This window comes from Chelonoidis abingdonii, chromosome 15, assembly GCF_003597395.2.
Source record: "Chelonoidis abingdonii isolate Lonesome George chromosome 15, CheloAbing_2.0, whole genome shotgun sequence".
Classification (NCBI taxonomy): domain Eukaryota; kingdom Metazoa; phylum Chordata; order Testudines; family Testudinidae; genus Chelonoidis; species Chelonoidis abingdonii.
The window spans coordinates 38,481,719-38,508,350 of NC_133783.1; the positions used below are offsets into that span (position 1 = coordinate 38,481,719).

At 41.7% G+C, this 26,632-nt stretch overlaps 1 protein-coding gene across 1 annotated transcript in view; it reads left to right on the forward strand.

Annotated features, from left to right (window-relative positions):
• Nucleotides 1-8,157: 8,157 nt before the first annotated feature.
• Nucleotides 8,158-26,632, forward strand: part of STK32C (serine/threonine kinase 32C) — a 247,171-nt gene continuing 228,696 nt past the window's right edge. Inside the window, exon 1 of the mRNA XM_032799731.2 lies at nucleotides 8,158-8,314. Coding sequence (XP_032655622.1) covers nucleotides 8,230-8,314 — 85 coding nt within the window. The 5' untranslated portion in view covers nucleotides 8,158-8,229. The remainder of the gene's footprint in view (nucleotides 8,315-26,632) is intronic.

Genomic DNA, 26,632 nt, shown 5'->3' on the forward strand with positions numbered 1-26,632 from the left:
AACTCGCTATCGTCTGTTTGACAAGTGAAGAAACTGAGGCAAAAGACTGAGGGCTGGCTTGTCTTCTCACTTACACTAGGGCAAAAATCAGGAGCAACTCCACAGAAGTCAATAGAGCTACACTGGTATAAAACCAGAGGTTAATAAGAATCAGCATCTAACGGTTGCTCAAGACCACAGAGGGAGTCACTATAATTTTTATATGACACTATTGATCCCAAAGTGCTTTACATGTACATAGGCATCACTTCACCTGCTAGTGAAATATAGTCACCAGTTAGCGGCAGAACTCTCCTGTAAGAGGAACTTGTGTCTAAAAGAAAACAGCAATACTACAGAACAGTTTAAAGTATAGTGGCAACTGCTTTATTTAGGTGGTACTGTTACTGTAGCAAAATCTGACATTTTTCTACTCTGTCCCTCTCAATTGCTGTCTAAATTCAATATTTCTCAATGGAGCTTTAATAAATAAATAAATAAATAAATCACATCTCTAGTCTCCAAGTAGTGCTCTCAAATGTTGGTTTAGGGCAGGAAGCACAGAATATTGTTTTGCCATTTGAAACTGTAGCAGGAATCTTGATAAGCAAAACATAATTATCAAGCTGGAATATGGCAAGGTTAATGGGCCAAATTCTACTCTCAGCTGCATTAGTGTCAATCCGGAGTAACTCGTCTAAACTCAGTTCCTCCTACTCTTATCTCGTGGCACATTTTTTTCTTTAATAACCACAGTCATCAGGACAATGATCTGATTTGAAAGATGGCATTGCTATGGCACAGCACTACTTCCGGGGTAGAAGTACAAAGAGTGAAAAATGCCATGTTCCAAATCAAAATGAAAGAAAAAACAAAAACAACCTCCCTCTCCCCTCCAACAACCATTCAGAGCATGGATAATCTTATTCCAGGTAAGCAATTGAATTGTTTTCCTAAAAGCACCAATAAAGCAATTAAAATAGTGGTTGGAACTCAACCCTAAACACCATGTTCAAGTAAAACTCCCAGTAGAAAATCCATGGATGTTTTGGCTAAGTAAAGAGTGCAGGAGTGAGGCCCTGATTTGAAACACTCATAGCAATGTCTATTTCACTCTGCAAAAAGAAAAATCTTTATAAATATGCTGGCAGATCTTACATATATGGGATCTGATCCTGCTCCATTTAAAGACAATAGCAAAACTCCCATTATCTTAAATAAGAGTCAGATCAGGTCTCCTGTGAGTTGAAATTCTGGCATGACAGGCTGATAGCCTTTTTTAAATCTCTCTGTGTTTATGAGCTGGAGTCATACGTGCATATGTATAGCTGATTTCTTGAGAGCAGGAGTGAGCCCATAATATAATTTTAATGAGGGTTTATTGTTCCCCAGAGTTCTGAATGGTACTGAACAAACTTACAAGCATTGCTTACTTCTTGCCTAGAAGGTTTGCTTTTCTTTGTAAGACTGAAAGCACCCCTTAGTCTTGCAATGAAGTGTAAGATGAAAATGGTTGTTGAAAATGTGCTCCATGAAGGTGGCAGAAAGTCTTAAATCTTCCAGGAGAAAGAACTAACAAAGTTGCTGGGGGAAAAAATGAGGCAGCTTTTGCAATATGATCACAGTTCCATTCTAAACATGCTTTTGAGAAGAATGTGAGGGTCGCTGAGGTAGAAAAAGGGTTAGGAATCATGGAATCAATTCAAAGAACATTTGAAGTCCTGGTTGCTTAAAAAGCAGCATAGAGAAAGAGAAAAATGGCAATTAATGAGACATGGATTGAACCCCAAAATGACATTTCCCCCCACAGAATGTAATAAGACAGTGAAAGCAAGAACTGAGCACGCAGAGACAGGGCCGGCACTTCCATTTAGGTGACCGGGCACCAGGATTTGGGAGGGTGGCAATTCAGCGGCGGGGGGTCCTTCCGCGCTCTGGGTCTTCGGCGGCAATTCTGTGGCGGGGCCTTCATTTGCTCCGGGACCCACCACCAAAATGCCCCGAAGACCGGAAGCGCGGAAGGATCCCTCCCCACTGCAGAATTGCCTCCAACAACTGGGAGCGCGGAAGGACCCCCTGCCTAGGACGCCAAAAACCCTGGCGCTGCTCCTGCTCAGAGCTATAATTCACTATAAAAGAAAACTAACCATTACAGGTGACTTGTACAAAGAGGGGAGTATCCTATTCTTTGAGAAGACATTCTTGTCAATTGGAAACCATTTGGTCAAAAAAGCAAACAAATTTACAACCTACCATTTGTGGTATATTTACAACTTACAATTAAAGATGCCTGTCAAGGTATGTTTCCCACTTTGAACTTTAGCGTCCAGAAAGTGGGGACCTGTATGTACCCTTCTAAGCTTAATTCCTAGCTTAGATCTGATAGCGCTGCCACCAACCAGAAATTCCAATGTCTGGTACACTCCCTGTCCCCCAAAACCTTCCCTGGGGGACCCAAGACCCAAACCCCTTGGGTCTTAAAACAAGGAGAAATAAACCATTTCCCCTCCTTTCCCCCTCCCAGACTTTCCCCTCCCTGGGTTACCCTGAGAGACTACTGTGACCCAAACTCCTTGGATTTTAAAACAGAGAGGAATTAACCTTTCCCCCCATCCTCCTTTCCCCCCACCAATCCCTGGTGAGTTCAGACCCAATCCCCTTGGGTCTTAAACAAGGAAAAAAATCAACCAGGTTCTTAAAAAAGAAAGCTTTTAATTAAAGAAAAAAAAAGTAAAAATTATCTCTGTAAAATCAAGATAGAAAATGTTTACAGGGTCTTCATCTTATATAGACTAGAGGGACTCCCTCCCTGTCTAGCCTAAGATACAAGTTACAGCAAACAGAGGTAAAAAATATCCTTCCAGCAAAATACACATTCACAAGTTAAGAAAACAAACATAAGCCTAATCCGCCTTTTCTAGCTAGTACTTACTATTTTGAATGTGAGAGACTGTTTTAGAAAGATTGGAGAAAGATCTGGTTGCATGTCTGGTCCCTCTTAGCCCCAAGAGTGAACAAAGAACAAAACAAACAGCACAAACAAAGACTTCCCTCCACCAAGATTTGAAAGTATCTTGTCTCCCGATTGGTCCTCTGGTCAGGTGTAAGCCAGGTTCACTGAGCTTCTTAACCCTTTACAGCTAAAAGAGACATTAACCCTTAACTATCTGTTTATGACAATGTCTATCAAATATTTTGTACAAAACATGAATCACAATAACCAACAATTACATATAACTTCCATAACATAGCATAAAAGAAAATAATAGAGAATGTTAAAGCAAAAGCTGCATCCTAGAATCAGTGTAAACACATTTAGAGGTAATAAATATAGTTTTACAGCTAAGATGGTTTCATCTTCTCTGATACTTTGGGTACCTGTTATTGGTTGACAGAAAGCAAGGATTTTCTAGGAATTTCCTTAATTAGCATGAACATTTATTTTCATATGACAAAAACAGACAAAAACAAATATGCTTTAAACACATGAGCTATCATATTCTACAAGCATCACATGTATGGAAATAACTGTATCTCCTAAAATGCAGTAAAGGTGCAGGCAATTTTGTAATAACTTAAAATTAGAATAATTCTTTGAATAACAACATTTGCATCAATACTGAGGTCTATCCCCTACAAAACAAAAACACCACCACCCTGGAATCCACAGAACAAAAGGCAGCAGGACTTGGGCAGGCTCAGGTTTCGGTCCCCGCTTCTGGGGTCATGTAGTAATTTTTATTGTCAGAAGGGAGTTGTGGTGCAACAAAGTTTGGGAACTCCTGAGTCTTAGCACTATCTTGTGGACTACGGAACAATGAATAACAATAAAAACAATAAGCCCTGTAGGCATTTCAAAAGCGTGTGGTATCTAGGAATAATTTGAGAGAAACTCTTACTGTGTATTCCTTACATGGCTGCTGTGCTCCCTCTCCTGCAACTTCAAAACCTAAGAACATGCAGGTGAGAGAGGAGTACTCCCAAGCTACTACTCTCAGTTCTCTATCTCACAATGGTTTGTGAAGGTTACCCAGCAGAACCAATCAATACAGCACTTGCATTTGGTTGGCTGTGAATCATGGGCATGGAGAGTGGCCTCTTACTCTAGCATAGCATTTCTCAAACTCGGGTCTGCAAGGGTACTCCGGGGGTCCGTGGGCTGCAATGATCAACTCCTCTCCCTCCCTCCCAGTGCTTCCTGCACACTGGGGAACAGCTGTTCAGCAGCATGCGGGAGGCCCTGGGAGGGAGGGGAAGGAGTGGGGATGGTATGCACTTGGGGGAGGGGGCAGAAAGAGGTGGGGAAGAGGAGGGGCAGAAGTGGAGAGGAGGCAGGAAGAGGTTGGGTGGTGGCCGGACCTTGGGGGAAGGGGTGGAGTGGGGGCGGGGACTGGGGCTGAGCAGAGGGCTTGGGGGTCCACAGCAAAATTTTAAATCAAAAGGGGGGTCCTTGGGTTACTAAAGTTTGAGAGCCACTACTCTAGCAGAAAGACTCTCCCATAGTTGTTCTCATACTATTTAAGCAACAGCCTGGAATACACAAATTCCATTTTTCTGTTCAATATGTATCTACATATGTGCACAGTGGAGTAACTCCCCTCTTTACACAACCAAAGTGAATTTGGGATTTTGCCACTCAGTACGGCTATTCTATTCAGGTTCTTGTACTGCACCATGATATCTGAGTGACAGTGCTTCCAACCTATACCTCTAACCTCAGCCTGCATTTTTTTCTCTTTGTTGAAACTTATCATATAATATCTTCAGACCCAATTCAATAAATATGTCCTTACAAAAGAAATCTGTAAGAGGCTGTGGAAGCTACACAAAACAAAACATTGATTTTCTGAGATATACAAAGATTTAAATCAAGCCCTTAGTTTATCACAAAATTTGAAGAAAAAAATCAATGTCTCCGTCTTTGCCTTAATAGGGTGGAAAAAATCAGTAGTGACTAATATAAGATATTCTACTTTTGAGTTTTCATAAATAACTGTACATTTGCAACAAACTTATTAATAACGTAGTCCAATTGCCTTTCATATTTGTTGTAATGTTTATGTATGAGTTTAAAAATAATGAAATACTGCCATATCTGCTAATAATGAAGTTGGTCCTGGCATAACTGATAATACTAGAGCAGGACCATCACCTTCATCCTGTACTCTTATTCAAGAAATAGTCCTATTGAAACCAGTTGTATTTTGGGTGCATAAGAAATGCTTGATCAGGTCCAGAGAGAGCTTTGTGTGAGTCAGAAGTGCAAAAAAAACCTCAGTCGTCCTTCCATTGAAATCAAAGGCAAAACTTACATTGATGTTAATAATGGCCTAAACAAAGTAAATGAGAATATACATCTAAAGTACACTATGGCACCAGAGACATTCATTGTAAACCTGATCCTGTACTTCTGATCCATCAAGCTAAACTCTCCTGGACGTCAGTAGATGATGGGTCTGTATACAGGGCCGGCTTTAGGCCGATTCAGCCAATTCCCAGGAATCGGGCCCTGCGCCGAGAGCCGGAGCTCCGGCTGGAGCGCGGCAAGCCACCCCACAGCCCCGCTTTCCCGGTTGGAACCCTGGCAAGAGCGTGGTAAGCAGCCCCGCAGTCCTGGCTGGAGCCATGGCTGGAATGCAGCAAGCAGCCCCGCTCTCCTGGCTGGAGCTCCGGGCCCTTTAAATAGCTCCCAAAGCCCTGGGATAGCGGGGGGCTCCGGGGCCTATTTAAAGGGCCGGGGCTCCAGCTGCCTCTGCCACCCCGTCCTTTAAATAGCCGCCGGAGCCCCACCGCCCCCATGTATTCTCCAGGGCTCTCGCCACTATTTAAAAGGTCCGGGGTGGGGTAGAAGCAGGGGATCTCCGAGCCCTTTAAATAACCCCCAGAGCCCTGGGATAGCGGGAGGCTTGGGGGCTATTTAAAGGGCAGGGGCTCCAGCTGCCTCTGCTGCACCCCCTGCCCTTCCCCCAGCCAGCTCTGCACCCCGTGCCCACAGCCAGCCCCTGCCAACCCCCCTGCCCTGTCTCCAGCCACCCCCTGTCACACACCCCTGTGGCCCTGCCAAAAGCCAGCTAGCCCCCACACACCCCTGCCTGCACCAACCCTGCACACCCTGCCCACACCCAGCCTCAAACCCCCTGCCCTGTCTCCAGCAAACCCCGCTGCACTCCCCTGCCTGAAGCCAGCCAGTTCCGCACTCCTCTGTCTCCAGCCCTCCCAACCCCTGTTGATCCCCCTGCGGCCCTGCCTGAAGCCAGCCCACCCCACACACCCCTATCTCCAGCCAGCCCTGCACCCCTTGCCCTGCTTGCAGCTAAACCCTACCTCCAGTCAGCCCCTGCCCTGCCTCCAGTCAGCCCCATGTCCACTGCTGCCCTGCAGTTCCCAGGGCAGTAACCCTGCACACCTGCTTCAATGAGGGGGGCAGGGAGCAGCTGGGACCCACACACGTGCACACCCACAGGGAGTGGCAGGGACCCACACGTAAAATGGCGGTCATTAATAAGCAATCAACAGCATATATGATGCAATGTACATAATATATAATTGTATTATTTATACAGTTATGGAAAGCAAATAATAAATGGAAGAAATGAAAGGTTTTTTTTTTTTTTAGTCATCCCTGCCAGGGCCCCGCTGAAAATGTTCGAATTGGGCCCCGCACTTCCTAAAACCGGCCCTCTCTGTATAAGTAGAAAGAATTAGACTCTGTGGTCTCAATCCAGCATGAATAGTCCCACTGACTTCAGTGGAGCTACTAATATGCTTAAAATTAAACGTGTTTAAAAGCTGTGCTGGATCAGGATTTAGATGAACATTAATCATCGAAATGCAGGAAAAACAAATGGATATGATTGTTCTAAGAGTTATCTGAGTTCAGAACGTGCACATCAAATTACAAGTATAGGAGAAAGAAAGAAATAGACAATAGGATATCTGAGTGTTTCTACAGGTCCAGAAAATATTAATTTCTGTTTTCAGTTATCTAACAATATCTTTATATTCTGAAAATCACCAATGATGAAGTTTAAACTTGTCTAACATACATGCCGAGTACAATTTCCCCATAATATTGTGAACAAATTTTTTCTATGCAGAGTGTAACCTAAATGTACAGTTAAACAAGAGACTAGAAAACCACTGTGCATTAATTAGCAATGCAAATTAAGAACAATGCAGCCTTTTAAAAATTGTTTCTACATAGTATACAGGTGGAATTATTGCAATGTGAGCACTACATTAAGTATTTAAATTGCTTGAAATATACAATTATCTGATAGCAATTTACCACTAAAATTAGCCTGTTAAACAGTGATTAAACATTGTTCTTCCTATTAAAGGACCCTTTGCTGCATTTCTGAGCAGACTGTAGCTTCTGACGGTAAAGCAGTATGATATTACTGTTGCAGGGAAGAAAAGTCCATACTGAACTTGTGTATTTTTTTCACAGCACACCATGAAAAAAAGAGTGGAGTCATTGATGGGTGTGAAAGCTAGGTAAGCAAATGATCAAAAACCCAATGACTTTCTTCCACTAGTTACTAGTGGTTAAGTCTGAAGAGTGGTGGTGGTGGTGCTCATGTTTGTATTACCATTACTTGTTTTTCCTTGTTAACACCATGCTGGAGAAAAATATTGTTCCTTAGCTGTTACTCACACCCCCTATGGGACACCTGACTACCATTCAAATTGCAATGGGGGGGGGGAAATGTCCTCAGCTCCCACTAAATTCTCCCTATATCAAAGCCACCCACAGAAGTCAGCATCTCGATGAGCTCAAAAGGTTAAAGGTAATTCCTCGTTCGCACAGCTCGGGCGCCACCTAGCTGTAATTAGGGCCCCGCACGCTCCGGCTGCCCATGGGTTGGGGCTGCGTTGCCCTTGCCGAGCGGTAGGAGGAGAGAAGTTCGCTTGATTCTGTTGCCGCTGTTCATATCCCCTGGCGCCAGCGGGCTCCTCGGGCTGCAGTAGCCGCCGATAGGGCAGGACCCAGCGGGGAGCAGAGACAGCAGTTTCCCTCGGCGCCTGGGCGTGTGCAGCCAGCGGCAGGTTCTGCGGCCAGGGCCATGCGTGCCGGACAGACAAAAGCCTGGACGAGCGAGGCGTGAGGAAAGGCGGCCAAGGGAGGAGAGGGAGGCGCGTACGCACAGATCCATCTTGAAGGGGTTTTGCCTGCTGCTGCTGCCGCCGCCGCGCCAGGCTCGCCGAGATCACCGGGCGCCAGGGGATGCCAGCTCGCCTCCTCTTCCAATGTTTCACTGGGGCAAGTGGAAGAAAAGGATGGGAGCGACCACTTCGTCTTCCAAGAGACCTGTGTTCGATGAGAAGGAGGATGGTGAGTACCGTGCGGTCCCGCACCCGCTCCTGGCTGCCCCCGCCAGTCCTTTCCCGGGCGGTCAGAGGCTAGCGAGGTGCACCCCCAGAGCCTCCCGGCTCGGCCCGCACCCAGGCGCCGAGGGTGATTGCAAGTCACAGCCGAGGGTTGAGGAAGGCAACTTTTATTTCACAGGGATCGGCTCTGCTTTGTGAGTGAAGAGAGCTAGGACGGATCCTTTCTGACGGGACATTCTTTAGTCAATTGTGGGCACCTGTCTGGGCGAGAGACAGGCTCCAGGAACTTGGAGAAAGAGTTGTGAGAGGTGTGTGTGTGAACGAAACGATTTTAAATTCTATTGAGGGGGTGTTTGTGTAAAGCAAACTTCTGCTTATGGTTTGATAGTAAGTGCACAATGGACAACAGGGAAGGCAGACACACTAAAATAAAGTCTACCGTTAAAAATGTCACAAGCCCACCACTTTATTTCTCTAGGCTGAGAGATGATCAATAGATGTATGCAGCTGATACGGCAGAATTCCTAGCGTGCACACACGTGGTGGGTCATCTGTTGAATTTCCAGTTGCCTGACTGGTGCTGGAGAGAGCAGTTCTGTTTTAGCGGGAATTGGATTTGTCATTTATAATATGCAAACCTATAATTTATACAGTATCTTGCAGTAGACCCATGGATACGGGCAGAAAGTTAACCTGTGTGAATCATAGACTGCTTCCCCAACCCAAATTCTCACCTGTGCGCTGTCTGAGCCTTGTGTCCATAGATTGTGAAAGTCTCATAGTGGTGCTGTGCTTTTCCCTCTTGCGTCGTTAGCACGCAGAACACGTTTACCTGTCTGAGGAGAGAGGAGGTGGTACAGTGATTTTAAGATTTAAATGAAAAAATCAGAAGTTAAAAGGAAGTGTGCATGTAACAGACAACACACTAAAGAGATGTTAAAAACCCTGCATATGCTTCATCAACCTGAAAGGCAACAAATATAGTTCCAAGATAGTATTTTGATGCAGTTTTAGTATCATGAACTTGGATGTTAGAATATTAGGAAATATTTTCTTGGAGTTATTGGCCATATGAGGGAATAGCTTTCACAAAGCACCAACATGAATGTTTCCTTTGTTAAACCAATGCCTCCAGTACATACATAAGCACTATAGGTGGCAGAATGGGGTGTGCTTTGTTCGCCTCATCTGAGTAGTTTTCTTATCTAGATACCACCCCCCTCCGCTATCTTGTTGTGATTTGGTTTGAGGGCAGTCTCTAACTGAAGAGCTATTTTGGCAGTATTGAATCACAGAGTTAATGTGGTCTTTCTTCACCCCCATCACAAGAGGAGCTCTTCTAGTGGGAGATTCACAGTCAGGAAGGTCTTGCGCAGAGATTGCTGGAAATCTGGTTGGGTAGAATGAGGGGGGCCAGCACTACCTTGTCATTTCAATCTAGGACCAAAGCATGAACAAGTTTGACTTCCAATTTACAGGATCTAGGAGTACTGTCTAATTTCAGTCTTATCTCTCAGCTTTCACAGATAAAAGGATGGATTAAGTACTCAAAGCTGATACATCTGGTAAACACCTTCTGTTAAGTAGCTGGGCAATGTGATTTTCACCATTGCTATTTGCATGCAATGTGATAAGCAAGAATGAGCATACATAGAACCCAGTCCTGCATGGTCATTCAAATATGGAAATCCTATTGATTTCAATTGGAGTGACTGACACAGAGGGTTTGCAGGTCCCTCTGTAAAGATAGGATAGTTGTTGATAAGAAATAATGCCTCCTTTAAAAGAACAGAGAAGGAAAACAGAAGTTAATGACGAGGCTTCTTTGCTATAACTAAAAATATGAAGCTTCAACTTCTGGTGACACATTCATGGTAGTCACAGAATGACAAGAGCAAAGCTCAGAAGATTGGACAATAGTGAGTATAAGTTAGAGTGCAATATCATAAAATTACATTCACTTCTGTTGAGATGATCATACATTACTTCTTTACCTTGAGGGACAATAAGTTTGAATGTTAAGTCATCTTGAAGTACTGTATGCTTGTCTTCATCACTAATATCTGTTTAATATTGTTCCAGATCTTAATACTGTTGATCTCAAAGAATTTTTAGTGGCCAAATTCTTCACCGATTTACACCTCATGGCGCTCCAATGAAGTTTAATAGGTTTAAGGTAGCACAAAGGTCCCGATTCAGAACAGGGCCGGCGCTTCCATTTAGGCGACCTAGGCAGTCGCCTAAGGCACTAGGATTTGGGAGGGCGGCAGACTGCTCCGGTGGACCTCCTGCAGGTGTGCCTGTGGAGGGTCCGCTGGTCCCACGGCTCCGGTGGAGCAACCGCAGGCATGCCTGCGGGAGGTCCACCGGAGCCGCGGGACCGGCTAGCCGGCCCTGCGCCTAGGATGCCAAAAACCCTGGCACCGCTCCTGATTCAGAAAGGTACTTAAGTGCATGACTAACTTTGAGCACATGAGCGCTCATGCTTAAAGTTAGGCACATGTTTAAGTATCTTGATGAATCAGGACCAGAATATGACCCTAATTTTCTTTTACTCCCTGAATAACTGTTTTCAAGCACACCAGCAAGGGTTGTTTTCCTTGTATATGACAATGTTTTACATCATTATAAACTCGTTAATAACTGCTAAAGTTGTCAGGGTGAAATAGTGGCTCATTGAAGTCAATGGCAAAAGTCCTTCTGACATCAGCAGGACTAGAATTTCACACTAGATACATTAAGTTCAGATTATTATTATGTATATATTGTGAACCCCCAGGGCACAATTTTGCCTTTATTTACGTGAGTTGTTACAAGGAGGAGGGAGAAAAAAAAAATTGTTCTTAACCTCTGAGGATAAGACAAGAAGCAATAGGCTTACATTGCAGCAAAGGAAGTTTAGGTTAGACATTAGGAGAAACTTCCTAACTGTCAGGGTGGTTAAGCACTGGAATAAATTGCCTAGGGTAGTTGTGGAATCTCCATCACTGGAGCAGGTTAGACAAACACCTGTCAGGGATGGTGTCGATAATACTTGGTCCTGCCATTAGTGCATGGGACTGGACTAGATGACCTTTTAAGGTCCCTTCCAGTCCTATGTTTCTATGAATTTCTATTGATATCACCTGTGTAAGTGAGGTCAAAATTGAGGCTCTACTTTTGCTCTAAAACAGTGGTTTTTAATCCTTTTTTCATTTGCATACTGCTAACCAATTTCAGATGGAGGTGCAGACCCCTTTGGAAATCTTAGTCTGTAGAGCCCCAGGGCTCCATGGTCCACAGGTTGAAAACCACTGCTCTATAAGATCTACCAAGTATGAGAAAATTATATTAAAAAGATAGCTAGTGGTTATTGGCTAACAAACCTTTACTAACCATTCAAAGTAATGAACATTGAAGAATTATTAACACTGGCATCTCTTTCATATTATTAAGGAGTACAGAATATGACTATTAGAATGCTATGGGCACAACATTACAACTAATTACTAAGCAGTGTTGTGATGTGACTGGGATGTAAAGTAAGAGTGGTTTTGGGACTGATATTGCAAAATCCAGTAAAACCTAGTACTTTCAACCGATTAGCTGAGTATGGGCCTGCTTATGTGGCTGCTATGTCCATGGAACTCCCATGAGCTCTACTAGAATATTTTGATTTAGGCAGCTGCAGGATTGGAACCATAGAAACACACTGTGCCCCATTTTGAATATTAAGAGGTAACAAGAGCAATGAGTAAGATAATTGTAAAATGCTTTAGAAAGTCAGCTTCACAATATAGTTTAGAAGGCATTTTTCTGAACGGACTCTATGTTTAAAGAGAAAAGTAATCTTTCCAAGTGAGGAAACATTGCCAAAGAATGATTATGAATAAAAAGGGCACTTACAAGCAGTGTTTTTATAATATAATAGATGTATAAACATTTACAAGTTTTTTTTAGTATTGCCTGTTTTTTCCATCATTGCTTGTTAGTATATTCAGAGCAATTACAGTGTTGTTCTGGTGCACTCATATTTACTGGCACAGCATGGTTGCTATGGAGATCTCTTAAGACATTCCGATTACTTCCTGAAATAAAGAGTCAATTAATATTTCAATTTGATGTGAGATGTCGTCAGTAATTCTTCATATATTATCACAATTGTCAGAGTTTTCTTTTTAAGAAGGGCAAAAAGTAGACTGATACATTTCTAATGACAATTATATATACGACAAGCATGAAGAATTAAAGATTCTAAAAATCAAAGGTGAAAGTTTACTATAAATACAAAAACATTCATAGAATATCAGAGTTGGAAGGGACCTCATGAGGTCATCAAGTCCAACCCCCTGCTCAAAGCAGGACCAGTCCCCAGATTTTTGCCCCAGATCCCTAAATGGTCCCCTCAGGGACTGAGCTCTCAACCCTGGGTTTAGCAGTCCTATGCTCAAACCACTGAGCTATCTCTCCCTCATTGTACATTCTGCCAGTTAATACAAAGTTCAGTTTTTTCCTCCAATGAAACCTGAATATTAGATTTTAAGGCCAGAAGGGACCATTGTGATCATCTAGTCTGACTACCTGCATAACACTGGCCATAGGACTTCCTGGAATTAATTATTGCTTCAGGTCCCATAGCTGTGGTTGAACCAGAGCATCTCTTTTAGAAAAGATTATTCTTAATTTTACAGAGTGTCCACTGATGGAGAATCCAGCACAACACTTAGTAATTTGTTCCAGTGGTTAATCACGCTCCCTGTTAAAAAATATTATGCTGTATTGAAAGTCTGTCTAGCTTCAGATTCCAGTCACTAGATCTTATGATTCTTTTATCTGCTAGACTGTCATATTTGTTTTCCATGTAGGTACTTATAAACTGACCAAGTTATTATTTAACCTTCTTTTTGATACCCTAAATAGATTGAGCTCCTTGAGTCTCTCACTGGAAAGCATATTTTCCAATCCTTTAATTATTCTTGTGGTGCTTCTCAAAACTCTCTCCAGTTTTTCCAACATTTTCCCTTAATTGTTGATATCAGAACTAGATGCTGTATTCCAGTAGCAGTCACACCAGTGACAAATATAGAGGTCATATAAGCTTCCTACTCCTACTTGAGTTTTTCCTGTTCATAGATCCAAAGATTGCATTAGCCCTTTTAGCCGCAGCATCACACGGGGAGCTCCTGTTTGGCTAATTATCCACCACAACCCCAAAATTTTTTTCCAGGATACTGTTCCCCAAATAGGAAAATCAGCTAATATTTCTTAATACATTTGTGTGTAGCCCAAGAAAAAACATGTTGTTGAATTTAATCCAAACTGATACAGAAGTGATAAGGCAATCGCTTTAGATAAATCCACATTTTAGTTTTCCCCTTGATTACAACATACACGTATCCTTTTTATGTTTTCTGGTTTAACCTTTGAAACGCTTCACAGCATTTCAGTGTTATGCTCCAGCTATCTGTAAAGTTGGTCTTGAAAATAAAGAAGTGTTCCTTATGCTTTGTGATTATTTACAAAAGCCAACAGACAGAACACATCCATGGAGCAATTTTCCCCACTGCTCTGAAATTGTTAGATTTAAGAGCTATTAATTTCTATAGAAAACTGGTTTGGCATCTACGATGTTTTCTAAAAATGTAGCAGCTTTAGCTACTTATTATAGCTTTCCATCTGGAGATGCTTTTCAGATAATTTTCTGACAAGAAACAAGGTCTTCCCCAAATTGAACTGCATCATATATAGTATATTTTAGATTAGATTAGTCAGAGGTTATTAGTTGGCATAATTATATCTGACATGAACTCAACATTGTCAGGATTTCTAACTAATGTGGTGCAAATGCTTCCCCCCCTCTAAATTGTTTTAAAAAATGAGGTGTGGGAGACATTACCCAGAGTACAATCTGGACTGATGAACAGCTGTGTCCCCTCAGTTTTCTAATCCGGGATGCCTTTTACATTACTTCACCATGAGAACAACCACTCCTGTCCTGCTCACACACAGCCGCCTCCCAGTTATACTTTATGAATGCTATAACCAGCCACTCATGAATTACAATGCAGGGCAACACAAAAACTCCTAGTCCCAGACTTCCTCCAGAAATGTTGCATCCGGTACTGCCCAGAACTCTCCTTACAATACAGGCTCATATCAAGTAAAGTCATATGCACAAATCCTGTTATCGCAAATGAAGTTTCCCAAACACTTCATCCAAGCATACTGGTTTAGATAAAATAATGAAAAAAGTTTATTAACTACAGAAAGTAGATTTTAAGTCATTAGAAATAACGAGGCATAAAAGTCAGAATTGGTTACAAGGAAATAAAAGGTAAAACACAACTAATACCTGATTTAACAAGCTAAGTGAATTCAAAGCAAAGGTCTTTCTCACCACAAGTTCCAACAGTCTTACTGGCTGAATCTTTCAGTCAGGATTCCTCTCCAGTCCAGTGCTGCTTCCTTTGTTCTTCAAGTGTCGATTCAGTGGATAAAGAGAAAGGGAGAGATGGTTTGGGACATCTGCTGTCTCCCCTTATAGTCATTTCTCTTGCCCAAGAATCATCTCCAGCTGAGGCCCAGGAGACAGAAAAAGTCTGTGTGGACAGAACCTCAAACTGCTTTTTTGTCAAAATGTAGATTTTTTTGGCCCGTACCATCTCTCCTGCCAAAGAATGGTCACTTAATCAGGTGATGGTCCATTGGATCTCATTGACACCTGACTGAGGCATTGGTTAGCCTTTTGTCTCTGGGGAACAGATTTGTGATTGCCCACCAGACGGGGTGGTGAGAGCCATTGAAACAAACTGTCAACCCTGTATATAATGGAAACCACTTCAAGGCAAGGGTTGTGACAACATCCCCTGCTTCCTAAGTTCTGGAGGCATAAGTGCTGGAACATGCCTCAGTAATATCACATAGTGGAATCTTATAACTATATACAATGTTGCCACATGTATTTTACTAAGACAATAATGATCAGGAAATCATGGGTTTTCAAATGACACCTCATAAGGCATACTTTGTACAAGTTTTACCTCAGTCCTATAAAAGGGGTGAGCATAGGGGTACAGACTGCCATAATATGAGTCTTCCATCCTTTACTTCAAAAACAGTGGGATTTACTGTAAAGACAAATACAAGAAAATACATGGGACTCCACATTCCCTAGCATGCACAAACAGGAAAATATATAACACTAAAGTGTTAAAAAAACATTGTGGGTTGTACAATGAAGCACACAAAGGTTAGGAAATGTCAGGATTAAGGTTGTCTGTACAACCTTCGTTCAGTCTCCCTGTGCTCATGCATTATGATATAGTTTTAAAATTACATGATCACATTTTTCTACAAGACCTCTAGCTTTGACCTTAACCTCTCTGTGCTTCCGATTCCTATCTGTACCTATCAGAAGTTTTCAGAGGCTTATAACTTGACCAAATTTGGGAAGTTTTTCCTATGGAAAAACAATATGCACACCTTAACCTCGGGACCACTCACTGCATGCCCACCAAGTTTGGAGTGTCTGCTCCAAAACATTGAAAAGCGCTAGCTCTTCTAACAAACAGTTGTAAGAATTTTTAATATTGACAAAACATCATAATTTCCCCTAATGCTATTCTTAGAAATGCTGAACCAATTGCATAAATGTATTTTTATATATGGCTGAGACAGACAGGAAAATTTTAGCTGGAACGTTTAAAGTTTGGCAAAGTTATAAGCAACTAAAGACAAGTTTTTATAAGTTGTAGTGTTTGGCAACCTTAACTATAGGAGGTGCTGCCTGCAGTACCTATAACAGAATGAGATATAAAAATTAACAGTATTTATTGTGTTTAACAGGGCACACTTCACCTCCATTCTCAGATGCTGTAGGAACTACTCTCAGATTCACTGTGTAGAGTAGCAACTGTGTGTGATTTAGTTACGTTCCTATTCTCAGTATAGTCCCATTCAACAACATTGTTACCATGTTTCTCTACCTTCAGCCCTTTCCCACAAGGCCAGGGAAAAACAGAAGTGTCCTTTCCCTGAGCTTCTTGTTCACACTGAGCTCAGTCAGCTTTACTTGCTCCCTTCCTATGTCCTTTATACCCCTCAGCTGATGGCCTAATTGGCTCATCCAGTCTCCCATACTAATTAGCCAGTTAGCTTACACATCCCTGTCAGCTTTCTCCAGGGGCGCTGACTGAAGCCTAAGTGCTCAGAGGGCTAGCTCCCCACACTGTCACAGTGTTTTAGTTTAAAGTTATCTAAAAATGACCTTGTAACTGGGCAGCCTCACCCCCGCAGCACCCCCTACTGGTCATCCTTGGGAATCAGCTCAGTCCAGTGTCCAGAGTGTCCTCTGCAGGCCAGTGATCTGCCTTCTAGCTACTGGCCCCATGTCCCTCCCTGGACCCCGGTGCCCCTTTAACTGGGTCTCCCCCTCCCAGGGGAACCCGCTGCCCCTCTATCCTAACTTTGCCTCAGTGTATTGGCAACTGCCCAGTCATTGGCTAGCCCCACACCTGGGGCAGACTGCAGTATCAGCCTCTCATCATCGGCAAAGAGGGTTTGGACCTGCTGCTTTTTCCTACCCCTGGGTGGCCTCCTGCAAACCCCAGTATCTCTTGGCCTAATCCTAGGCCACAGCCTGGGGCTTTCCAGGCGGCGTGCCGCTGCTCCACGCTAGGTACCTTGTCTAGTTCCCAGCAGCCAGAGGAAGAGTCTTTTTACTTTTGGCTCCCCTGGCCTTCTTATACAGCCTTATTGCTTAGTTTGGGGCGTGGCCCCCAGCTGCAGCCACTCCCCCCATCAGCCCAGGCTTCTGGCTCCAGCTACAGCCCCCTCCTGGACTATTTTAAGCTGCAAAGGGCAGGAGCGGGTAACCACTCGGCTACAGAGCTAAAGAAGAACTGGCTTGGCTTCTCTAACAGCATCCAAATGGTTAACTAAAAGAAAGTCAGGGGCATATCAGTACATTTGGTGTAATGGATTTAGTGTCCATTCCTTTGTTTAAGCTGAAATTATTAGGTATGAAGGCTTTTGTCTTTTGAGTACCACATCCGAGGAATACAAACTGAAATTAGAAATTGTAACTGGTCTAAGGGCTTTTAAAGCCCTTAATGTTTTATGTTTTCTGTTACTCTTGGGAATTGCCTTTCTCTTGAGTCTGATCCCAGATCCACTGATCCCTGGGACCTTTATAGTTGAATGGGGGGTAAGATTGGGTTTCTCTCCCACTCATCTTATTTATACCAAAATTAACCTGTCTAATAAAGAGCTCAGTCATGCATTCCACAGGCACAACTCTTATTGTCTTCTCAGAAAAGCTTTCACTGTAGTCAATACTACAGGAATAATCCTCAAATTAGGTTATATAAAATGTAGGGCTTTTTTCCCCTCAAAGGACAATCAGTATTTTAATTCCTTAAGCCAGGAAGTACTGGTAGAATCTACCTTACTGGAATAATTAAAAGAGAAATGTCTAACGATTATCTATTAGGATAAGAAGCTAGAAATGTCAGGCTGGTGAGCATATCCCGTATATTTGATTTCCTGCCTTTGTAGATGGAAGAAGAAGTGGGAGGCAACGGTGCTTCTAAGCCTGTTTCATCTCCTTAGAGGCTAGCTCTCCTTCTGAACATTATAGATCTTTGCTGTCTACCACAATTGTACAGATTTTTTAATAAATATGTGGGGATGGGGATGACTGAGAATGAGCCTTTTCTCCTTATCACAGAAATAGCTAAACCATTTTTAAATATTGAAAAATATAGGTTTGGATTTTGAAAGAAGACCAAGGGGGTTAGATTCCCAAATCTCATTGAATTGCAATGGAAGTTGGGTGCCTGGCTCCTTTGAAAATCTCAGCCTTAGTAACTTTACTTAGATTTGACTTCTTAATGCAATATTTAAATATGGTTTTCTCCTCTCCTGAGGAAGGCAGCCATTTGAAACTTCTGTCAGTTAAACCTTTATACCACACCACATATCCATCATATCTATATAGAAATATAAAATTGCAGTAAAAATCTAATTTGTGAAAATTCTAGCTGCATGGAAGACCATCAGTGCTCTTATTGAGAAATATCATCATTCTACGATAATTATTTCTATGTAAAGGGAAGCAGCATTAAGCATCTTGATGGTGTTTTCCTGACTGTTTGTCTAGTAAAAGTTAAAACACTTAGGAGTCTACAGGACCCTAAAGGTGCTTAAAGTCTGTAAAGTAGTGCTTGAAAAAAATGGCATTTACTTTTCTCACTGGCAGTCACAGCTGAAATTTACAATACTTTTAACGGCCCTGCTGCCAGCTGCTACAGTGCTGCTCCAGTCCCCATGGAAACAGAGATGAAATTGCAAAACTTTGGGTAAGGTGCTTAAAATAATCTCCGTTTTAACTTTGAACAAGGTGCTGATGATCTATAGGTTTATATATGCATCAGCATATTCTATCTTTGTAGTAATCTTGAGAGAAAAACTCAAGTGGCTTGAGAAGTCATCGGGGGGTGTATGTAGATTTAATCATGTTTGCAAGTGTTTTACCTTTATCTCCACTCTTCTTCCTTACGCACCTCCATATGCTCTGTAAATCCTCCTCTGGATCTGATCCTATCTGCTTCAGCCAGGTGTTGAGAAACTGAAGCCACTGGAGGTGTAGCTTTAAATGCTTGTGGAGTTTGCAGATTCACAAGGAAATCAGGCTTTGTTCCTGGACTCCTTCAACAACTTTGTCTGGAGAGCAGCTCCATCATGCTGTGTTGCCAACTGACAGTTTTATCATGAGTATTGTGATATTTGGTGTTTTTTGTAAAGCCCCAGCTCCTGGAGTCAATTGATCATGGCATTTTAAAGTAAGTTTCTGGTCCTCTCAGTTGTGGAGAAAAGCTGCAGAAATGTAATCCAAGTGCATCCTAATTGCTCAGGAACCAGAAGGCAAAGAAACTTCACACTTTACAGGATCAGGTCCTTAAATAGGAAGCCTTTTGGGGCTAGACCTTGATTTTTTACATTGTGTGAAAAGCACTGTTTGCTTACAGCTCTAATACCACTACCGACATTGATGTTTCTGTTTGCCAGTTTTGCATACTCAGAAATAAGTGGAGGACAGTTATCAGGTAGATGCCTAGTATGCAATATCATTCTTTGCATGTGCTTACTAATGAAACACAAAAGTAGCAGCAAAACAGGAGAAACACTTCAGAGGTGTTTTTCAAAACTATGTTTTGATTTCAGGACAGTTTTGAACAATGTTTGGTGGAGGACTATAGGACTAGGCAGAGAGATTGTGACAGATGTAATTCATCCAATCATCATGCGGTGTTTAGTGTGTTTAATGTATTTGATTTATCAACTTGAAATATAAAGCATAACATACGTAATTTTTAAAAATGTGTACTTCAAAACTTCAGTAATTGTGAAATATGCTTAATACATGACTACAGCCAAGACTAGAGCAGACAATGGGGTTTTTGCAATGTTCATTTTACATATATATTTAATGGATATATTCATTTTAAAAAATCATTGTTAAAGGAGCTAGTTGAGATCAACAAACTCCAGTTAAGGATGGCATAGCACAAAAATGATTTTACTTTACTTAACAATTTAAAATGTCATGTCAAGGCTAGATAAGCTGCCTTAGCTATAAAACCTAGCTTGCTGTTTATATGACAGCCAGGAGATAAGTCTGATTCACTAGATGACAGAGTACAGGGAAAAATCCAAAAGGATGTTTACCACATTTTTACCAATAAGATTGTAGTATGCAGATAAACAAAAGTGAATTGTCCGATAATTGACTGAGTTTCCTCTGATGTCCTAATCCTACCCACAGAACCAGAGCTGAGCTGTTCATAACTGACTTGCAATCAGAATCAAGTTTGAAGCAATCTAAGGATATATCTACACTTAAACTGTTGCAGCTGTAGTGCTTCAGTGTTGACACTACTTACCTGGACAGGAGGGGTTCTCCCTGTGGCGTAGGTAATCCACCTCCCCGAGAGGCAATAGCTAGGTCAATGGAAGAATTCTTCCATCAACTTAGCGCTGTCTACACTGGGGGATATGTCGGCATAACTATGTCTCTCAGGGTGTGGATTTTTCATATCCCTGAGACATGTAGCTATGCCTGATGTAAGTTCCCAGTGTAGACCAGCCCTACATATATTTTCTTCAGTTTTCTAGACTTTGTCACTTCTATATGTCTCAAAAATATATTTGGAAAAATTCAGGAATAAGTTGGAGAAAGGAACATTTTGGAGAAGGTTTCCATGAAAACGAGACCTTTTTCTTTTTAAAATATTGTGATATTTGGAGCACACCTAAGGAAAACTGAGAATAAAGCAGTTCACACAATCAGAAGGGTCTGAAAACACCACAAAGCACTTTAAAATGTACATTAATAGTTCTAGTTCTATGCCTCTTATTCTGCAATATAGCTGCTCTTGGAGAACAGCTGTTAAAGGGGTCTAGGAACAAAGCGTCATTTCTCTGTGGACCCTTGGGCTTCACAAGGATTTAAAGCCATAACTCTTATATTCTCTGTAAGACCCTGAAACCTACCTTGTTGGGAACATGAATCAAGAACTCTGCAATAGGAATGTGATGGAGTTCCTTAATTATTTTTTCCCTTTATGTAGGAGACCTTATAGGGACATGAATATTATTAGGATGTAATCAGACTGCCTGAGACCAATATAAGCATCCAAATCATAGCCACTGCACACCATTCTCCCATTCTTTTCTCATGCTTCCTTCTATGCATCCCCCTGTGCCTAGAATTCTCTCCTGACATGGTCTGCCATCTCTCCATCCTCACCTCTTTCAAACCTCACCTCTTTCAAATTTCAGCTTAAAATGTGCTTCTTCTAGTAGGCACATTCATCCTAGCTCTCCCCCTGTCCCCATCCTGACCTGTATGAAGTCATCATGATGAGAAAGACAAAGAGGGGAAGAAAAAATGAAGGTGGACTCACAAGTCCCATACTGAGTATCTCCACTCAGTCACTTGTTTTTATTGTCTTCCACCTCCATGTCTCACCTAGATGGGTTGTAATATCACTTGGGCAGGGGGAATGTCTCCTTATTTGTTTGGAAAGCTCCTAGCCCATATTGGGCAGTAAATTAATAAGTTATTATTACACTTGTAATGCAGCCTTTCAGCTCATCACTGCCATGCAGTAGTTCTCTCTTTCTCGCCATCATCATTTAAGTTAAGTTTTGTAAAGAACCAGATGCTTTTGTTTTTTAAAGTGTAATCAGAGTGAAATATTAAAGCAATGCACCCGTCACAAAGAAAGGTTAGGGCATATGTAATAAAATAATTAATTTTTCTTTTACAGGCAGGGAATTCTGATACAGTTTAATACAATGACTAATTGGGCAACTGCAGAAACAGAACCAGCTCAGATATGCAAGAAGCAAGGCTATTTTATTGGCTTTTCATTTTAGAAATATCAGCCTAAATTCTCTGCTGACTTACACCTTGCTCAACCCCAGTATATTCAGTGAACCTGGCCTTTAGTATATTTTGTAGAGCACAATTCACATATCAACACTGGAAAAAAAACAAACTGAATTCTACCTACACATACACACACACAAAAATCCATAGGAGTCAGTTAATGCTTTCACTATATCAGTTGTCCAGATTGATTAATTTGCTGCATATGTGTTCCTCCCATTGAATAAACTAAGAAGGATCTGATACTCCACTCATCTACACCAGTGTAATTCTACTGGTCACCATAACGGGGAAATGACAGTAACACTGCAAGCTGAACTCCTACCAACTTTAAAAGGACTGTTTCCTCTGCTGGGAAACTTTTGCCCTATAACAGTACCTGTGGGTATACTGTCTACCTTCTTCTCTCAGCCTGCCAATGCCCACCTTCATTTACCCTTCCAGCTGGTCTCTGCCAAATAAGGAAAAGACATGATGCAAGTAAAAAGTGAAGAAAACATGAATTACCTTTCAAATGTGGTTGTAATGCAAAGGAAACAACATTTTGGGATGTTATACTTTCTTGTGAAAGTGTATATAATGTACATTCATTAACAAGAAAAATATGCACTCTCAATATGCACTTAAAAGAGACACTTTCAATGTTAACTGGCACAAAAACATTCGCACCCCAAAAATAAGCACTTCAGCAGCATGAGTTTTATTTGAGTGGCTAGACGCCAATAAATGCAGCCTTAAGATCTGCTGACAATGTGGAGTCCCTGTGTGACCATCATGTTATTGTGCTGCTCTGTTTGTCAGTTCTACTGTTGTGATGCATGTGGAGAGCAGGAATCACATTTTCAGTCTTCTCCCATCCCACCAACATGGATGTAGCAGAGTCGGGGCATATATTCCCTGAGTTTTATCCTGGTAAGCTTACTGTGATTGGGTTGCCCATCAGTTGTAACCCTCATTTTGGAGGGTTTGGCATTTATTCAGCATCAGAGGTTTTTTTAACAACCTAATTTTTTAAAGGGAGAGGATCAATCTATCTGTTTTGTCAGTGTTGTTCATGTCCTTTTCAAGGTAAGCCTGAGGTAAAATGTTCAAAATTTACAGAAGTGAGTTAGGAGCCTAAGTCTCATTGAAAGTCAGTGACACTTAAGCTTCATGTCCCTTAGTCACTTTTAAAATTGGGGCATAAGTGACTTATGAGCTGATGTGCTTTTGAACATGTTAGTCCTAGTTCCAAAGTTTTTATGCACATTTAACTCCCATTGAAATCCCAGTGGGCATTTTGCATGCAGGAATGGGCCCTAGTGTAATGTAGTAAATGAAGTATCAGTGAAAATGAAGATAGTCTTCTGAAAGTTATATTCTGCTAACTTGCAAGAGGTTGCATTTTCCCCTCCCTTTAGGGTGATCAGCTGGCTTTTGAAGGAGCCGCACGAAGCTTTTATTAGGTAGCAATATAGTTTCTCTTGGTTGGGAAAATCTTTTTACATAATTTAGTTGACAGGTTTATTACCTGGAAACCTGCCAAATGGATTATTTTGTAGATGTTTGGATCAAATTGAAAATCCCCCACTAGTTCTGTAGTTTCACAGAAATATCTTCTAGGACAGATGGGGCCAAGTTCATCCCTGTGTAATTCCATTGACTTCAATGGTGCTATACAAAGTCGAGATTTAGCCCCTCATTTGCAGACTGTAATAACCAATGGCCAATTGAATAAAAGAAAAACAGGTGCAGAAGGATGATCATCTTCAGCTCTGCTTCATCATTACTGAGTTCAAGTGAACTGTATCAAAATCATTATTACATTTCCAATTGAAAAATTAAATTGTCAGAGAGGGAAGAAGTTATTGAAGGTGGACCAGAGCAGCAACAGCAGGCTGGCAGGGGAGGGGGAAGTAGTTTATACAAAAAGTAGAACTTTATAAAATTATAAGCAATATGTATAGCAGTGTGCTTTTTTATTGGTCTGATTCTGCAATTCCTTACTCACATAGGTCATTCCACTAATCTCAGTGGGGACTACTCCCTTGATTGAAGATTACTTACCAAAAAACAAGGCTTTATTGATTTGGGTCTTATTCTTTTCCTGGTGTCTCCATACAGTGTGAGAGCTGTATATCTGTAGATCTGATGGCACTTACACTGAGTTAACATTTGTATAACTCCATTGAAATCAGTGGAGTTACTCTTGATTTACTCCAGCTTGAGAGCAGAATTAGACCTTATGTGCAGAGAACAACTAGCATTGATATTCTATTATTGTAATTCACTATTTGGTAAGTTCTGATACAAGATTACATACATATCAAGAATTCTTTCCAAAGAGTTTTGTGTCATTAAATCTGTTGATAGAGTGACCCCTTGATTTTCAATTTCTTTACTTCCCCTTAGCCATCCAGCATCAGGCTTTGCTGTGGCCTCAGTTTCCCTTTCTTTGCTACAGAATCAGACTTTATATTATATGTCTTTTCTGAGCAGTCTCCCCTTTTAGAAGTCTGCTGTATTGACAAAGGCCCAGATCCACCCAGATATTTAGGCTGTATTGATTTCAGTGAAAATTAGGAGCCTAAATACTTGAGTAGATCTGGACCAAAGTTCAAAACACAAATCATCTACTCAGGCTGCATTAGTCCTTTCAGTTTATAATAGGTTTCCCTAGCTTCCCAGTCTAGGGTTTCTCCCCAGGCAGGCTCTTTCTCCCTACAGGTCAGGAATCTCACCAGAGGCTTATCCCTTAATAAACTCCTGCTCCTTGCAAGTGTCTCTTTCTCCTTCCTAGGAACTCCAGAACTTTCCTCAACTACCCTTTTCCAAGCAGACTCCCTTCCCAAACTCTCTCAGACTAAATTTAGGCTGCCCATATATTCCCTGTGAAGCCTAGGTTCTAGTCATATACTCCCATCAGGTGAGCCCTGATTTCATTCTCTTCAGCTGGGGAGGTTAGCTAAACCTGGCCCAGCTGAGGCAAAGCCCTAGCACCCTTAAAGGGACAGCTCACGCTTTTGACCTCAGCTTAGTAGGAATTGCCTGCTCTGTTGAATAAAATATTGTGGGTTTTGATTAGAAAAGTATAGACTGGTGCCCAGTAAGGCTGCCATAAAATCCACAGTCCTATTTATTAAGGTCAAAGATGAATTCGCTAAGCTTCCATGTGCTGTAAATTACTTGATCAAAGATTTGTTTAAAAAGAGGGGAAAAAATAAGCCTGTTGCTCTAATTAGCAGAGCTGCTACATCGCAGGTCCAGATAATTATGAATCTTTAAAAACATTTATCAGTTTGATTTGCAATCTGTTTTTCTGACCACGACCTTGAATGGCTGTGGGTTGGGAGCACAGGTAATTTTGCTTGTTATTTCAAAGCAGAACAATAACTCTGGCTGTATTGGAATAGCAAGTCTGTAAATACTGCAGAGGAGTAAGAAGTGGGGATTGTGAGGAGAGGTCATAAGCATTAAAATAATATAGGTAAAATATTAAAGTTAAAACATCATTCTTTCCTGGCTGACTACTCTTTTCTGGAACTTATCCAGAGAGCCTTTTATAGCATCTATTACCTGCTACCTTCTGAACTGCTTAGAAAAGGCAAAGGCCAATAGGTGGGACTAATAATTAAAGTCTTTGAGTGATAGCCTTTAAAACTGATGTCTAGACAAACATTGAAGGACTCTCTCCAGTTCCCTCAGTGTAATACCTCAACATCATTCATATACGCTTGGTATGATGGTGAAGCCAGCTGTAGGCAGGGACTCTTCTGTAGAGGTAATGGTGTGAAATGCCCAGAATTTTCAACTGTGAAACAGCCCCAAAAGGTAATTTCTGGTGGGCTAGGCTTGTGTTTAATTGTGTAGCTTGTTGTATGTATTTTTGAGTCTAATTTAAAGAGGAAAAAATATTTAAGTGAGAACAACACAGGTTTGTAAAGGTAAGGCATAATCCAGAAAAATCAAACCATATTACTTATCAAGGAAAGGAGAATGTCTGTCTTGATTTTCCTTAACTTAAAAGTGAAAGGGAGGGTATGTTCTCTAAAGCTCTCAGTATACTTATGAGGGTATCAAGTGGTGTGTGCTAAGCCCTTCCTCTCTGATAGAGAGAGAGAGATGCTCAAGTTCAGGCTAGAGGAAGGCCCCTATCTCTGCTAAAAGGCAATAGAGTCCTGTGGCACCTTATAGACCAACAGATGTATGGGAGCATAAGCTTTCATGGGTGAATACCCACTTTGATGTTGCGTCTGACGCAATGGGTATTCACCCACGAAAGCTTATGCTCCCATACATCTGTTAGTCTATAAGGTGCCACAGGACTTTGTTGCTTTTTAGATATCCAGACTAACCCAGCTGCCCCTCTGATACTATCTCTGCTAGTGATCCCCTCTCCTGGGGTCAGGCAGCTTAGGTGCCTAAATAATTTCTTGTGAGAAAGAGTGAATACCTGATTGAAATAGGTGACCCAGCATCTAGTCCCACTATCTTGCAGTTGGGTTTCTGAACCACTAGGCTACAGAGTCAGTCACTCCCACTCACTCTCTGGCCTAATCACTAAGTATTTATCCACAGTGGAACAGCTTCAACAGGAGAGACTGAGGGAGCTGCACATCAGACTATTCCACAGATTAATGATTAGAGCACTCAGAGGTAGGAGACCCTCTGTTCAAATCCTCTGTCTCTGGCGGATAGGGGAGAATTAAACCAGCCTCTCTCATGTCCCAGCTGAGTGGTCTCACCACTGTGCTAAAAGTTTGTATAAGGTGGGTGGCGGCACCACTGTCTTCCTAGATTTTGAATGGGAGCCAATCCAGTAAATGGCCATTAAGCACATCTACTGGATCAGGCCCTACACGCAAGATAGGTGGCAAATGCCTGTCTCTTCCTGGTTTGTGCATAACTCTG